Source organism: Conger conger, chromosome 1, assembly GCF_963514075.1.
Source record: "Conger conger chromosome 1, fConCon1.1, whole genome shotgun sequence".
In the NCBI taxonomy this organism is placed as follows: Eukaryota; Metazoa; Chordata; class Actinopteri; order Anguilliformes; family Congridae; genus Conger; species Conger conger.
Genome location: NC_083760.1, coordinates 82,400,674 through 82,418,762, shown reverse-complemented (window position 1 = coordinate 82,418,762; position 18,089 = coordinate 82,400,674). Strand labels below are relative to the sequence as shown.

At 48.6% G+C, this 18,089-nt stretch overlaps 1 protein-coding gene across 1 annotated transcript in view; it reads right to left on the bottom strand.

Moving 5' to 3' along the window:
* Positions 1 to 18,089, bottom strand: part of nphs1 (NPHS1 adhesion molecule, nephrin) — a 72,868-nt gene that overhangs the window by 21,570 nt on the left and 33,209 nt on the right. The window contains exons 7-11 of the mRNA XM_061253531.1: positions 11,412 to 11,534; positions 10,143 to 10,224; positions 7,092 to 7,195; positions 3,811 to 3,932; positions 3,143 to 3,314 (exon numbers count right to left, since the gene is read on the bottom strand). Of these exons, the coding sequence (XP_061109515.1) occupies positions 3,143 to 3,314; positions 3,811 to 3,932; positions 7,092 to 7,195; positions 10,143 to 10,224; positions 11,412 to 11,534 (603 nt within the window). The remainder of the gene's footprint in view (positions 1 to 3,142; positions 3,315 to 3,810; positions 3,933 to 7,091; positions 7,196 to 10,142; positions 10,225 to 11,411; positions 11,535 to 18,089) is intronic.

The window sequence follows — 18,089 nt, the reverse complement described above, 5'->3', positions numbered from 1 at the left end:
AATGTGTAGACCAATCTGTAAATGCGTACATAGTATTTTGCTCCAAGAGCTGGAAATACAGACGTCAGAAGTATATACTGTATATATATATATAAATATACAAAGGCATATTAACAGGTATGAATATGTGCTCTTTCCTTTCATCCTCAATTCATTTTTCTGCACTCTGTATTCCGGAATATTCCATTTCCTTAATGGGGCCCACTTGTATCTGCTACTTCTTTGGTGGGGGCGAGGGGGGTGGGGGTGCACCAGAACCATGGCTGACTCATACCCACCCCAACCCACCCAATTTCCTGGCTCCAGCGCCCGGCCTGCCCTGGCGGCGAGCGGCGGCTAATGAATGGAAATGAGGCGGCGCGTTGGGAGGCACAGAGTCCACGCGAGCGCGGAAGCGTGTCCTGGAGCCGCGAAGGTGCATTAGGGGGTATGACGACGCCACGGTGCGTTAGCATGGGAGAGCGGGCGGGAGTGTACACACACACACACACACTCACACACAGACACACACACACTCACACACACACACACACACACACAGACACACACACTCACACACACACTCACACACACACACACACAGACACAGACACACACACTCACATACACACTCACACACACACACACACACACACACACACAGACACACACACTCACACACACACTCACACACAGACACACACACTCACATACACACTCACACACACACACACACACACACACAGACACACACACTCACACACACACTCACACACACACATACACACACACACACACTCACACACACACTTACACACACACTCACACACACACACACACACACGCACACACACACACACACACACTCACACACTCACACACACTCACACATGCACACACACTCACACACACTCACACATGCACACACACACACACACACTCACACACACACACACACTCACACACTCACACACACACACACACACTCACACACACACACACTTATACATGCACACACACACTCACACACACACACACACTTATACATGCACACACACACACACACACACTTATACACACACACACACACTTATACACACACTCACACACACACACACACACACACACTTATATATACACACACACACACACACACACACACGCACGCACACACAGACACTCACACACACACACACACCCATACACACACACACACACACTTTCACACACACACATGCACACACACTCACACACACACACTTATACACTCACACACACACATGCACACACACGCGTGAGCGGGCGGGCAGGAGCACACACACACATGCACACACACACACTTATACACACACACACACACACTCACTTTCATGCACACACACACACACACATCTCGCGTGCACGCGAGAGGCGAAGCGACCTCAGCTGCCCGCGGGCGACGTCGCGGCGGAGGCTGTACATGCTAACGCTAACGCCGCTCTCGCCGTTCTCTCAGCAGATGAGAAATATGGCCTTAATTAATTTCCATGTAGTGTTAATTAAAGCGCAGATATCATTCATTAGCAGTGCACCGTCGTTATCGCTGCGCCGAGCGCTTAAGCTAAATGAGCTCTCAGTACGGGAGAATGCCCTGGAGTTCAGCGAGACTGCCACTGTATCCGGGTGTGAGTAACATATGCTGACAGTCCATTATTACCCATGACATCCCACGTTTACGGCTCAAATTGCCCTGTAAAGAACCCATTTGTCCTGTATTCACAACGCTGCTGAATAAGTTTCCAAATCCAGGTTTCATGGCCTGGATAACGATGTCGCCAGCTTGCGTCTGCTGTTCAAGCGAGGGACTGCAGGGGCCAAGGCTTTGCCTGGACAAAGATTCCACCGGTGAGGCTGTGATTGGATGCAGATTCAATTTGCTGACGCTGTGATTGGATAGGGATCCCATCAGTGAGGCTGTTGTTGTGCAGGGATATCAGGGCTGATGCAGTGATTAGATAGTGATTTCAATGCCGGCACTGTGATTGGACAGTGATCGCAGGGCTGATGCTGTGGGTGTGTATGGGGCAGTGATTGGAGAGGTGGGTGTGTGTGGGGCAGTGATTGGAGAGGTGGGTGTGTGTGGGGCAGTGATTGGACAGGTAGGGTTGTGTATGGGGCAGTGTTTGGACGGTGGGGTGTGTATGGGGCAGTGATTGGACGGTGTGGTGTGTGTGGGGCAGTGATTGGAGGGGTGGGTGTGTGTGGGGCAGTGATTGGATGGCGGGGGTGTGTATGGGGCAGTGATTGGACAGCAGGGGCGTGTAAGGGGCAGCGATTGGACGGTGGGGGCGTGTATGGGGCAGTGATTGGACAGTGGGGTGTGTATGGGGCAGTGATTGGACAGTGGGGTGTGTGTGGGGCAGTGATTGGAGAGGTGGGTGTGTGTGGGGCAGTGATTGGACGTTGGGGGTGTGTGTGGGGCAGTGATTGGACGTTGGGGGTGTGTATAAGGCAGTGATTGGACAGCGGGGGCGTGTATGGGGAAGTGATTGGACAGTGGGGTGTGTATGGGGCAGTGATTGGAGAGGTGGGTGTGTGTGGGGCAGTGATTGGATGGCGGGGGTGTGTATGGGGCAGTGATTGGACAGCGGGGGTGTGTATGGGGCAGCGATTGGACGGTGGGGGTGTGTATGGGGCAGTGATTGGAGAGGTGGGTGTGTGTGGGGCAGTGATTGGACAGGTAGGTGTGTGTGGGGCAGTGATTGGACAGTGGGGTGTGTGTGGGGCAGTGATTGGACGGCGGGGGTGTGTATGGGGCAGTGATTGGACAGGTAGGTGTGTGTGGGGCAGTGATTGGAGAGGTGGGTGTGTGTGGGGCAGTGATTGGACGTTGGGGGTGTGTGTGGGGCAGTGATTGGACAGGTAGGTGTGTGTGGGGCAGTGATTGGAGAGGTGGGTGTGTGTGGGGCAGTGATTGGACGTTGGGGGTGTGTGTGGGGCAGTGATTGGATGTTGGGGGTGTGTATGGGGCAGTGATTGGACAGTGGGGTGGGTGTGGGGCAGTGATTGGACGTTGGGGGTGTGTATGAGGCAGTGATTGGACGGCGGGGGCGTGTATGGGGCAGTGATTGGACAGTGTGGTGTGTGTGGGGCAGTGATTGGACGGCGGTGGGGGGGGACTCACAGAGGACACGCAGCGTGCGGTGGACAGACAGAGGCCGCAGGGACACCTGGTTGACGCTCTCACAGCAGAGCACGGCGTGGTTGTCCTCCGGCCTCACCAGCAGGGTCAGCACACTGCTGGACCTCCTCAGCACCCGGTCCTCCTCCCAACTGGAGGAGAGAACCTCCTCATTCTGAGAGGAGCGAGAGAGGGAGGGAGGGAGAGAGGGAGAGAGGGAGGGGGAGACGGCAGGAGAGAGAGAGAAAGATAGAGGGAGAGAGTAAAAGAGGGAGGGAGAGAAAGCATAGGAAGGAGGGAGAGCATTTTTTGAATGTAACTTTTTTAAACCATGAAAATTATGACAGCAGCAAGGCAGAAATTATACTTGGGCATTAAAGAAATCTCACAGTTACTCATTAGTGGAAAGAGAGAGAGAGAGGACAGAGTGAGAGACAGACAGCGAGAGAGAGAGAGAGAGAGAGAGAGAAAGAGCGAGAGAACGAGGAAAAGAAAGAGAAAAGGGAGCAGGAAAGCCCGCTGTGGAGATCCGACATAATGCCGTAAATCTCCTCCCGGAGCGGCGCGGCTCTTTAATCCGGACGGTAAACGCTCAGCGGAGTGTAATCCGCGCGCACGTCACAGCCCGCTGCGGGGCGCCTCGCCGTTGCCATGGCGTCGGGGCGGCTGACCTTGGTCCAGTGCAGGGTGGCCAGGGGGTTTCCTCCCTGGGAGGAGCAGACCAGTTTCAGGAGCGTCCCCGCCTTCACCTCCTCGCTCTGCAGCCCCTCGATCACCGGGGCCTGGGAGGGGACTGCGGGAGAGGAGGAGAGCAGGGGGAGATCAGCGCTCCGGAAGACAGAGGGAGGGGGGGGGGGGGGGGAGCAGGGGGAGATCAGCGCTCCGGAAGACAGAGGGAGGAGGAGAGCAGGGGGAGATCAGCACTCCGGAAGACAGAGGGGGGAGGTGGGAGGACTGCGGGAGAGGAGGAGAGCAGGGGGAGATCAGCGCTCCAGAAGACAGAGGGAGGAGGTGGGGGGGGGGAGAGGAGAGCAGGGGGAGATCAGCGCTCCAGAAGACAGAGGGAGGAGGTGGGCGGGGGGGAGAGGAGAGCAGGAGGAGATCAGCGCTCCAGAAGACAGAGGGAGGAGGTGGGGGGGGGGGGAGAGGAGAGCAGGGGGAGATCAGCGCTCCAGAAGACAGAGGGAGGAGGGGGGGGGGGGGTAGAGGTAGAAGGAGAGGTGTAGCTCTGAGCCACCCGTCTAAGTAACGTAGCTGCTCTCCAAATAAAGGCCGGTTTGGAGTCCAGTGACAGAGCGTAGCTCTGACGGCGTGCGGTGGATGGCGCTGGTCGCAGTGACATTTGGTGCATTATAACGGGCGTGGTATGTTAGCGTTGGTCGGCAAATCCATTCAAAATGGCAAATTTTAAACCTCAATATCTCAGACCCAGGTGATTTACTCGTTAGGGCTTCATTGAGTTGGGCAAGTATAATTCCACGGCTGAACTTTGTATTCTTAAGTGACACCATGCCTTCTAAATTACCCAACTGGTAATGTCAGAATAAATGTCAAAACGAAGATGGTTCATTTCCACCAAGAAGGAGAAGGCTACAAAGAATGAGAAGGCTCTCTCAATGCGTCAAACAACCTTATTTCCCCTGTCAAAAAACATTATTAGAAAAAGGAAGATAAATGATAAAATCAAGAAAGATTTCGGATCGAATGGGCCGAGACCCGGTGAAAAATGCTCAGGAGAACCCACACATCACCACAAAGGAGCGGCAGGCCGGCATGGCAGAGTTGCCGGAAAGAATGACCTCAACACAAAATTAAGCGTCTGAAGTATGCAAAAGAAAGCACTGAGAAGCCTGAAGCCTTTTGGAACAATGTGCTTTGGGCTGACAAAACCAAACTTGAACTTTTTGGCCACCACCATAGAAGGTATGTTCGGAGAAAAAAAGGGTGAAGTTGAAAGACTGAAAAAGCGAGACTTGAAAAACTCTTAGCTGGCATTTACAAGCTGTTATATTTGCCCGCGGAGGAGTTACAAAGAACTAACTGACAAGGTTTCCTGTGAAAGTTTCCAAAACTTTTCCTTTTTTTATTATTGTGAAAATTTTAACATGGTTCCATTTTGAGGTCTGGTTCGCTTCTGGTCTCTTGGATATTAATTGTAAGGCTTTTTGACCCGGGGTGGCCATATTTTTCACACTACTCTTTGTGCTTTTTCTAATTTCATGACGGTACATTTTATTCAATTTGAATCAAAATTCTAAATTTTGACGATTGTCCATAGACTTAACATGGAGGAGACACATGCTAATACAAATTAGGCTAATTGAACATTCTGTGTTTAGTCACAAAAAACTATGTTTTAAGTGAAATATGTGCATTTGCTGAAAGCCTCAAAAGACAGGAAATTAAACTGATCAGCCTTAATGCTAACATCAGCCTGCTCTCCATCAAGGCACTGGGCAGTTTGTGGGTTCTTTCAGAAGTTTGAGCCTTAAACAATCTTCAGAGTCGTGCATTGTAATGTGTATTGGCAATTTTGCATATTAAAGGCAATATACTTATTTTGCGCTTTTCTGAAGCATGCTTTACTTCCAACATGTCCAATGTGTCCCATTCAGGACCCCATATCTTGTATCACTCTTTGAACATAGCTTGCCCACAAACTGTGTTGATAACTACAATTTCTAAACTAGTGTGATTCATTGATAGATCCTGCATTAAAGTATATATTGTAGAGTGTATATTGCTATGATCTCATTCATATATGCCTCCTGTGTGCCATTATGGATAAAAGCGTAGAAGCAGATGTATGGCGTACAGTATGTACGTATTTGGACCTATACATAATTATTAATATTTGTCCAGAGGTAATTGACCAATTAAACAAAGTCATGTGCATTCACATTCACTCAATGTCTCACCCATAAACCACTTTGATCCTCACTGTAGGAATGTTGTATGTAATATATACAATTTATTTTCTATCTGCTGAATTTATCAAAATAATAATATGCTGCACAAACTGAATATAAGTTAGAGGACATGTTGTCAAAGATCTGTGCTGATACCTTGATGGAGAGCAGGCTGATGTTAGCGTTAGTGCTGATCAATTTAATGCAAACATTTAACTAAAAACAGAGATTTTTGTGATTAATACTCTGGGCGAGTGGAGTGCCTTTATACTTTTTGCTAAGGACAACAACCGCAGTCTACAACAGTCGACAATAGACCATTCATGAATTTGGCATTCTCTCACTGGACTATAAACTGGCCTTACAGGTGGTGGAAATGAGCAGAATCGAAGGGAGGGGTGGGCAGTGGTGTGAGAGTGTGTGTGTGTGTGTGTGTGTGTAGGGGGGGTTTATGTGAGTGTGTGTGTGGGGGGGGGAGTGTTGGTTAAATGAATCGCGCCCCTCTTCAAGACAAATAGCTCTATTTGTTAAGATGGCGACGATAAATTGTGCACATTTAACTTGCGTTTGGCGTGAGGGGGCCGGTCCCTGCTCGAACCTGCAGGCATTAGGGGGGGTGGGGGGGGGGGGCGGGGAGACACAGGCGCCCTGGCCCAAGTCCACCAGGCAGAATAACAGATGCTCAAACAGTAATAAGACAATGTAGAATATGAATAAATTACGCCGACCGAATAAAATACGCGCGGCGAAATAAATGAGGGCGTCCCGGCCTTTTGTTATTGCAGCGATCAGTTAGAGAGGACGGCGTAAGGAGGGCGTAACAAATTACTGCCGTTTACGGCCCCTCGGAATTAGAGCAGGCCGTGGCGGGAGCCTCGATCCGGCCGGGCGAAGGCTTTACGAGCCGCGGCGGTAACAGAGCCCGCCGTTCTGCTAGATTAAGGTTTAGGGCCGCCGCTTGGTGAGGGTGGACATTTTGAGAGAGAGAGAGAGAGAAAGAGAGAGAAAGAGAGAGAGAGCGAGAGAGAGCGCATGGCCCTTACAGTACACGTTCATCAGCAGCCTGGCGTCCAGGGCGTGAGGCAGGGCGGGGTTGATCGCCCGGCAGAGCAGCTCCTGACCGTGGTCCGAGCTCAGGGGGGTAAAACTGCACAGACACACGACATTACACCACATCACGAACGGAGAACTACAGCACTCTCTTAACGGATGTGTTAAAAACAACACAACACAGCATTTTTTAACACCCCCCCCCCCCCCCCCGTGACTTGTTAAGACAACGCAGTCTATCTATCTGTTCAAAAGGCTTCCTTTGAAACACATTCATTGTTTTATATAACACAGAAGTAGCGACACAAAAAGTGTTAATAACAAGGCATCTGTGTTATTTTTAAGATTTAAAAAAAGTTATCAGCTTATTTAAAAAGATATGCATAAGAGAGTATGTTAGTGACTGATTCTTAGGGAAGAACATCTGATACCATAACATACAGTGAGGTCTGTAAGTATTTGGACTGTTGGTACACTTTCTGTTCTTTTAGCTCTGTACTCCAGCACATTGGATTTGAAATGAAATAATGAACATGAGCTTAAAGTGCAGACTGTCACGATTAATTTGAGGATTTACATCCATATAAGGTGATCTCAGGTAATATAATTACATCCTTTTCATACATAGTTTCATACAAAAGTAATTGGACAGTTGGCTTCTATTGGTTGTCATTGGAGTCTGTTATTCGTGTTTGTCTACATGAGGAGTTGTTAAAGTCAAGGAAGCCATTATAAGAAGTACAAAAGAAAACAGAGACATGGTTCAAATAATAGGCTTATTGACGCAAACTGTCTGGAACATCATTAAGAAGAAAGAGAGAACTGGTGTATGTTTGGGATTGTTGTCTTGCTCTGGGATGAAGCGTCCAATGCATTTGGAGGCATTTGATTGAACATCAGTGTATCCTTCAGAACACTTCAGAATTAATTCTGCTTGTATCAGCAGTTACATTACGAATGAAGGCAAGTGAACCAGAACACGAGGCAGTCCTACATGCCCAAACTATAACACCCCCAGCTCCATGTTTCACAGATGAGGGGGGTGCTTTGTTTCTTGGGAAGTTCATTTTAGCCTCCACACATTGCTCTTGGTCTCATTCTTGGTCTCATCTGTCCACGAGACCTTATTCCAGAACTCTGCAGATTCTTTTAAGTACTACTTAGCAAGCTGTCCAGTGTACCCTCTGTAGATCTGATTGAAGTCTTCGGCGGAGAGCAGTCACGAACACATCCACAGCTGCCTCCTGAAGAGTGTTTCTGATCTGTCAGACAGGTGTTTCTGGGTATTTTCTTCATTATGGCAAGAATTCTTGGGTCATTAACTGCAGAGGTCTTCCTTGGCCTACCAGCCCCTTTGCAATTACTGAGCTCACCAGTGCTCTCTTTCTTCTTCATGACGGTCCAAGAAGTAGTTTTTTGTAAGCTTAAGATCTGGCCTACATCTCTGATTACATTTCCCTATTTATCAGCCTCATAATGTGTCGTTTATGGTCATTGGCACAATGCTGGTCCTCAAATGCCTCACAAATGCCAATTACAGATCCTAAAGGCAATCAAAAGCCTAGAGCACTGCTCTAGATACTGTAAGCTTCCTTATACCTGCACTAAGGAAGCAATTAAATACGCCTGTCTAATCAGAGACAGCTGAGAAACCAACTGTCCAATTATTTTGGTCCCCTAAAATGGGGGACTATGCATAGAAATGGATGTAATTCCCACACGGATCGCCCCATATGCATGTAAGTACCCTCAAATTAAAGGTGAAAGTCTGCAGTTTAACCTAAAATTCATTCATGTTTCGTTTCAAATCCAATGTGCAGGAGTGCAGAGCCAAAATTGCAGAAATTGCTCCACTGTCCAAATACTTACTGACCTCTGAGTAATTCCGCCCTCTCAGTGCATTTTATTAACCTCATAGATGCCCTCCCATATCCACACAAATGAACAGAGTCGTGCGTGCATTCAGAACCACTGTTTGAGCAGCTGCTTCGGAGGAGAAAACGGCTGTTCCACCAGGCGACCAAAACCCAAAAGCCGCTGGTCCAGAGACAGCTGTTCGAAGCACTTACACCACACGCTGTTACCGACACAATGAACACTCACAGTCTAGGGAGAAAATTCCCCATAGTCTGGCTGACAAGCTTTGATGGAGTATTATAAGTGAAAACGGCTGTTACACAATGGAAAATTGATAAGGTGGTGTTCATGAAAAAAGGAAGTCAACCTGCACATAATTCCATTCAGTCTTTAAGAGGGATTTTCTCTATCTGCGCAGGTGTAATTTGTGATCTTACAATAGGGCAATACAATAGAAGCAGAATAAAAAGAATAATGGCGTAGTTTTCTTCATTTAAAGCATTGGTCAAATATGCACTGAAGCCGGGATTGAATCTAATCAGAATCTGTCTCGAAAATTCAAATGTAATTCTGTGTCTGTGGTAGGAACCGCTTTTAAATGTAACGCTCCGGGACTTGGCCAGCTTTTGTGGACGGCAATTTGGGATGGCACAGTTTTATGCAAATCAAACAGGACTTTCAATTAACATGGTTATTACAGATCTGTGGCCATTGTAATGCAGTCATGTGACTTCCAGGGGACGGCCAATCAGGAGATTTCCTGCCGGGGTGGGCTGCAGCTTGTTGAGGGGGTTTAACACGCACTCCACTTAGCAGAGACATCCGATAGCAGCTATTATGTGCAGTGGTTATGGCCAGTGGTACTTCAGCTGTTGGTTCAGTTCCATGGCAGCAATGGCTCTGGCTGGGATGCATTACACAGTTGAGATGCTGCACTGTCTCCTTGAGGGGAAGTCTATTTCACCCGCTGACAAACACACGCCCGCCCGCACGCACACACATACACACACACACACACAAGCACACACAAAGCAGCCACACACACACAGACACGCACACAAACACATGCACCCTCACACACATGCAGACACACACACACGAGTACACGCACACACTCACTCTCACACACACATGCGCACACAAACACACATACACAAGGGCGCACACACACACGAGTGCACACACACCTCACCGAGGCCTCTGTGTTCTCAAGCTTCTCCTCTGAGCCAGACATGGTGACAGAGTAAGCATTGGTCAGCTCTACTCCATCTGCAGAGAGAGAGAGAGAGAGAGAGAGAGAGAGAGGTAGAGAGAGGGAAATAGAGGGAGAGAGAGGCAGGGACAGGGAGGGAGAGAAAAAGGGAGGGAGAGGTAGAGAGGGAAATAGAGGGAGAGAGAGGGAGGGACAGGGAGGGAGAGAGGGGGGAGGGAGAGAGAGAGGGAGAGAAGGGAAGAGGGGAGAGGGAGAGGGAGGGAGAGAGAAAGGGCGGGAGGGAGAGAGGGAGGGAGAGAGATAGACAGAGAGCGGTAGGGAGGGAGATAGGTAGAGAGAGGGAAATAGAGGGAGAGAGAGGGAGGGATAGGGAGGAAGAGAGGGAAACAGAGAGGAATGGGAAGAGGGGAGGGGGAGAGAGAGAGAGTGACGGAGAGAGAGGGAAGGAGGGAGTGAGGGACAGAGGGAGAGAGGAAGGGGAAGAGGGAGAGTAGAAAGAGAGAGAAAGAGAGAAATAGAGATAGAGAGAAGAATGGGATGAGGGAGGGAGGGGCAAAGAGAGAGTGAGTAAGAGTAAGGGAAGAAGAGAGAGGGAGGCGGTAGAAGGAGAATGGTACAGGAAAGAGTGACAGGGAGTGGAAAACAGAGTGAGGACGAAAGAGAGGGAGGGGATGGTGAGAGAAGGAGAATGAGCACAATGAGGTTTGGGAGGGAGGGAGAGGGATGTGCAGGGAGAAAGAGGGAGAGTGGAGAAAAAGGAATAATTATTGAGAGAAAAAGATGGTAAAATTCAATGATCTAGCAGATCACACAGTAACACAGGAACAGTCTCCCATTCAATCCAAGAGCAGAGTCTAGACAAGCCTCCTCAGTCCCTCAGACCTCAGCCCTCTTCCACGCATCAGTGCGATAAGAGGCTCGGTCGATAGAGACCGGAGTGCTAACGCGCACATGAAAGCCAAGCAGAATGTAGGACCACAGACCCGGCATCAATTTTAATGCATCCCACCTCCAGGGCGAACTGCGTATATGGGGCACTACGATGCAAGCATGAAACAGTGTTAATGCGTTTCATTCTGCATCTATACACACACACACATTGAGGCGGAAGCTTAAAAGTTCTTCCTTTTTTTCGGCATAAAGTGTAGGCTAGCTCTCCCGGTTCTGGCGAAATGTGAGTTTCACATCTGATCACATCACGACCCACGTGGACCTGAGATCGCATGTCGCTGCAGAAACGTACCCCTGAACAGAGTGACCTCGGCAGCCGGTTTTGCGTCCGGTGCTGTGCAGGTGACCGTGTACTCCTTCCCCGCCACCCAAGGCTCGTCCGTCTCAGCCTCAAACACGGGTCTGGACGGCGGAACTGTTTGAAAGAGGATGACAGGACAGAAGCGTTGCTTAGCGGCGTCGGAAACCCCCCGATGACTGTTTATTAAAAGGCATCATATTAAATGAGAACCGTGCCAGTCCACTGATCCGCGCATCATCCTATTGGGCCGGTAGCGCACACCGCTGTTGAGATCGACAAAACCATAAAACATAAAGATTAGCGAGCGCGCGTGGCGCCTGCTCTAAAAACCACGCCGGTGAATTAGCAACCTGCCCGGCGAGCGCAGCAGTCTTTTGTCTTCCGTTCCGACTGAAATTTAATGTGGATATCAAGGTTCTGAATGCTGAGGCTGTTTTTGCAGCGCCCAGGGGTGTAATATGTTTAAATAATCCAGCCGACGGTTTAAGAAGCTCATTATGCGCCAAGCTAGACCCGGCTCCCGAGACCTTTCACTCACGGCTCTAAATTGCCCCGCCTCGCGCCACTAAGGGGAGCTCTTGCCATATTGAGCCCGCGGAACTGGCTGCTGCCCTCGCGTAGAGACGGATGAGATGTGGCTGCGGCTTCAAACTGATTTAAAGGAAGCAATTGGATCTATCTGGACTGTGATAGGTTACAGTGAGCGCTGCAGAGACCAAGGGAGAAATAATGAGATGCATTTGTTTTTGAATTGTTGGCTTCGGCTTGCATTTGCTGACAGCCGGTTCAACCTCAAGTCTAGTAAATGCACCATACTTCCCAATGAGGAGTCCATCACTTGTTGTACATGAAATGTGTCCCTGCCATACAACACACGAAACAGGAAATAACGGTACATTAACACGCTAGATATCGACGTGACTGTGGCCTCTTTCCTCCCTCTCGCTCTGCTTTCTTTCCTTTTTCTGTTTTCTCATCACCCCTTCCTTTCTTTTCCCATTTTCCCCTCCTCCCTCTCTTTCTGCAGAGCGGTGTAGCCAGGGAGGTGCTGAAAACCAGAGCCCGCAGCAACCATTCAGGCAAAACAATGTGACCTAAATGAGACTCACCTGAGCTGCCTCTTTTACACACACACGCACACACACACACACACACACACACAAACACGCACACACACAAACCAAAAATACACACACATAAAAAAACACACGCACACACACAAACCAAACATGCACACACACACACAAAAACACACACGCACACACACAAAAACACACACATATACACACACACACACAAAAATACACACTCACACACACAAAAACACACACTCACGCACACACACAACCGCACACATGCAAACAAGCATGCACACACAAGCCACACTCACATGCTCTCCCACTTTATCTCTCACTCTCAGACACACATTCTGTCTCTGCTTCCCAAACCAACACATAAACCTTGAAACACAAACCAACACAGTAGAAGCAGACCACAGACATTCACACATACACAGCTTTTCTCAGAGCCATAGCAGTCACACACACACACACAGTCAAGCACACACACACACACACACACACACACACACACACACAGTCAAGGACACACAGGGCCTTGATGCTGCTGTGCAGGTGAGAGATAGAGGGCCACATGATTCAATTCATTAGACAAATACAGATGGATGGGCAGTGGAGAGAAAAGAGGATAAAAAAATCCCTCACTCACACACATATAAACATGCACACACTGACCCACTCACACTCACACTCATCCACACACACAGACACACACACACTGACCCACTCACACTCACACTCATCCACACACACACAGACACACACACACATTGTTCCACTCACACTCGACCATACATACACACGCATACCTGCACACACACACTGGCCCACTCACACTCATCCTCACTCACACATACACACACACACACACTGTCCCACTCACTCAAAGAGTCATGCAGAAATAAACAGCTATAATATGTAGATCACAAAAGTGGAAAATATGAACATTCTGTACAAATGAGTAGAAACAGCACATAAATATCAGCAGTACATATTAAACACACTTCATACAGCTCTGTTCAAACACATACTGATAAGACCACCGCAGATGGACACACATATATACACAGATGGGAAACACAAACAGTCCAAACAAACATTTTTACAAACTGGTCAAAACAATATCTATTCATGCATGCAAGCACATACAAATATGCACACACATACTTACACAAACATGCAAAGACACAGACATAGATTAATGCAAATGCCATACACATAATCTATGGGAAGGCATAGTCATCTGTATACACACACACTCACACACACACACTAGCTATTGGGGACTCAGGTGTTAGTAACGAAGCAGAAAACCATTGAATCACCCCAATCCATCTTTCTCTCTCTCCATCTCTCTCTCTAAAACCTCCCTTCTTTATTTTTCCGGGCAGAGCAAAGAAGTGACGCAGGTGTCTTTCAAGCATGTTATACACGGCTAAATATTTTACATAACCCCCATCCCCCCCCCCCCCCCCCACCCCCCCTCCGAGGGAGAAATCTGAACCAAATAACGGGTGACAGACACCTCCCTCCTTGTGACTTAACTACAGAACCGCTGTAACGCATAATCAGCATCACAGGTCTGACTGTCACACACCGCTAATGCAAGTTACACGCCTATAACCACCAAGATAGTTATGCTGCTTATCTCCTGCAGATTATCTCCATGTTAGATGTGGCACATTTCCTCAATTTTGACAGAAAGCAGCGCAATGCAGAACATGGCTGGGATACTCAACCTCGGCACAGACGCTCAATAAAAGATTTTTATTTTTGGATTTATTTGCATGCTCCAAAATGCTCCTGAGTAATTCATTACAAAAGAAACGATGTTCGACAGAAAGTGTCTCCTTCACACTATACCCTGAAGTAGACACTGTGTGTCGAAATGTTGGTGCGACGATCTTTCTCTTTTTATGAGTGCGCTCTATTACTCAGCACATTGCTATGAATTATTGGCTGTGTATCCTCCCCCCCCTGTATTCTCAGTGATATTAGCAATATGCTGCGGGTTGAAGCGCCTGAATGGTGCTGCACATCTGAGACGACACGAAAGCAGATGAAGGAAGGCTTCGTGACCACAACCCAATCTACTGCTGAGTGCGAATAGCCAACCGCTCTTCACAATACCAGCTCAGCTATTATTATCTCCTTCAGCAAAACTCCAAGGTGAAATTACAATCAAATTTGGGTAACACACTTTTGTAATTGACCATCTGTGCAAATTATGTAATTTGTGACTAAATATCACATATTTATAGGATTTTGCTTGAAACATATGGCTGATTAGATATGTGATTGGTATTTATTTCACTTGTGTTTTGTGGATATGTAGGGAATGCTGGTATAGACCCAAACCTCACCACAGCAGCAGACAACAATAACAACAAAAGCTCTGACCAACTCTATCACACCAGCATTACAGAAATATGTTCACCACCATTAGTAATAGTAATAATAAAAATCATCATCAACACCATCATCATTATCACCAACATCACCAACATCACCACCATCATCAGCATCATCATCACCAACATCACCATCATCACCACCATCATCACCATCATCACCATCATCATCACCATCACCATCATCACCATCATCATCATCATCACCATCACCATCATCATCAGCATCAGCATCATCATCACCATCATCACCATCATCACCAACATCACCATCATCACCACCATCATCACCATCATCACCATCATCATCACCATCACCATCATCACCACCATCATCAGCATCATCATCACCATCACCATCATCATCACCACCAGCATCATCACCATCACCATCACCATCATCCTCATTATTATGGGCAGTTGGCACCCTAAAGCATCAGTGTGAACTTGTGAAACTGTATCTGTGGATATGGACCTGTGGCTATGAGCCTGTACACGTGAGCACTGTGCAAACCAGAACCTGAGCTGGACAAGACAACATATGCAGATCCTTAAGAAGGGCCAGTACCCAGCACCCAGCACCCTGCACCCTGCACCCTGCAACCAGCGCCCAGCACCCAGCGCCCAGCACCCAGCACCCTGCAACCATCACCCAGCGCCTAGCATCCAGCACCCAGCACCCAGCATCCAGCACCCAGTACCCAGCACCCTGCACCCAGCATCCAGCACCCAGCACCCTGCAACCATCACCCTGCACTCTGCATCCTGCACCCTGCATCCTGCATCCTGCACCCAAGACCCTGCAACCAGCACCCAGTACCCAGCACCCAGCACCCAGCGCCCAGCCCCCTGCCATTGGACGGATGAGATAGGGATCTCCCCATGGAGGGCGATGGTGGACAGGAGGATCAGGATTCTCCCAGGAAGGGGGCTCTTGGGGAGACTGTTATTGTGATGGATTAGCAGCCTGCACTTATTGCAATAATCCCCAACAAAACCTCCGCAGGTCTGGGGGAAAAAGAGGAAGAGAAAACCTGGAAGTAAAGCTTCCTTGATAGAAATGTCTTGAAATCTCTCTTTGCCGGCCTGCAGTGCAGGCTTATTGACATCTGCCCCACCAGCCCCTCCCGTTTCCCCCGTCCCCCCCGCCTCCAGCACTGTGTCTGGTACTCACAGGTCATCATATTGATGTGAGGGGGAGGGGGGGGATTCAATTAAGAGACTTCCTCACATGCTACATCTTTATTTTATGTCTGCGGCGGAGTGTTTATTTTATTGTGCTAATTTATTTGTTTTGCTTTGGCTGGATTTGTAGAACAATGTTAAAATGTCCGAGGGGCTGGGACTATCTCAGGCTCAGATGGATTTTACTAGGAAGCACTCCAGTGGATCTTAGTGCCCAGGCAATCACAGCAGAGAGGGAGAGAGACAGATAGAGAGAGAGTGAGAGAGATAGAGAGAGAGAGAGGTAAAGAAAGAGAGAGAGAGAGAGAGAGGTAAAGAAAGAGAGGGAGAGGTAAAGCAGGAGAGAGTGAGAGACAGAGAGAGAGAGGGAGAGAGAGAGGTAAAGAAAGAGAGAGAATGAGAGGTGGAGAGAGGGAGAAAGGTAGAGAAAGAATGGGATAGAGCACATGTTTTAATATCCGAGCCAAAAGCAATATGCCATATATACCAACATTCTATAATCCATCCAAACTTCTGAGCTGAGTCTATCTGAGAAGGCTGAGAAGATTTGTATTTGTATTGTGTGTGTGTGAGTGTTTGTGTGTATGTACTGTATGTCTGTGTGGTGTTTGTCTGTGTATCTGCTTGTATGTGTGTATGTACTGTATATATGTGTGTTTGTGTATGTCTGTGTTGTGTGTGTGTGTGCGCATGTTTGTGAATGTACTGTATGTGTGTGTGTGCCTGTCTGTGTGGTTATGTCTATGTGTTCGCACGCGTGCGTGCATGTGTGTGTCTGTGTGGTGTACGTCTGTGTGTTTGCATGTGTGAGTGCGTGTCTGTGTGGTGCATGTCTCTGTGTGCGCATGTGTGCGTGTCTGTGTGTGTGTGTGTGTGTGTGCGTTCGGGGACCAGTGCTGCATTGACATGACTGTACAGTCTCTCAGCTGCAGTGCTGTCCCAGTGTCGCCAGTGATGGACGTGGGACTGGGCCCTGCTGCTGCTGCAGGTGTGTTCTGGTTGTATGGGAGCGAGGGAGACTGAAGGAGAGGAGGGGGGGTTCTACTGCCTCCTCTGCATACCTCCCTCCCTCCCTCCTCTCTTAAGATGTCAGGAAAAGCTGTTCTGTTCCCATACTCCCTCAGAAAGGAGAAAGAGAGCCAGAGTGTGTCACCACAGCAACCCCCCCCCCCCCCCCCAAACACACACACACACTTCTCCACTGTCAAAAAGAAAAGGGAGCGAGAGCGAGCGCAACAACCAGAGAAGAAAAGAGGTTTTAAAGAACCTCCCTGCTCCCTGTGCATACAGAAAGAGAGAGAGAAGAGTGTGGGGTGAGAGAGAGAGGGGGAGGAAGAGAGGGAGATGGGGAGAGGGGGGGAGAGAAAGGGGGGAGAGGGGGGAGACAGATTGGAGAAAGAAAGTGACACAGAGAGAGTCAGAGACTGAGATGGAGGGAAGAAATAGATGGAAAGAGAAAGGACAGAGACAGAGTGTGGAGAGAGAGACAGATAGAGGGATGAAAGTGAAAGAAAGAGAAGGAAAGATAGAGAGTGTGAGAGAAACTGAGACAGAAAGTGTGTGGAGAGAGAGACAGAGATGGAGGGCAGAAAAAGATAGAAATAGAGAAAGGGGTGAGACAGAGTGTGGAGAGAGAGACAGAGATGGAGTGCAGAAAGATATAGAAAGAGAGAGAGGGGGTTGAGACAGAGACAGAGTGTGGAGAGAGAGAGACAGAGATGGAGGGAAGAAAGATATGGAAAGAAAGAGAAGGGGGAAGCGTAGCGCGAAAGTGCATTGAATGACAACAGGCAGCATGGTAAAGTAGGAAGACATACAATTACACACATCCCTTCCCCTGCCTGTCTGTGCACTTATCAGTCCCTCCAATGTAAGGCCTGTATACTGTGATTTAGCCACTCCGCCCGCCACACGCACGGAGCTCCCAGCACAGCCAGAGCCAGAGAGAAGTCTCTATTTAGAGCAGAACCATCAGCCTCCCTAAAATACTCTTC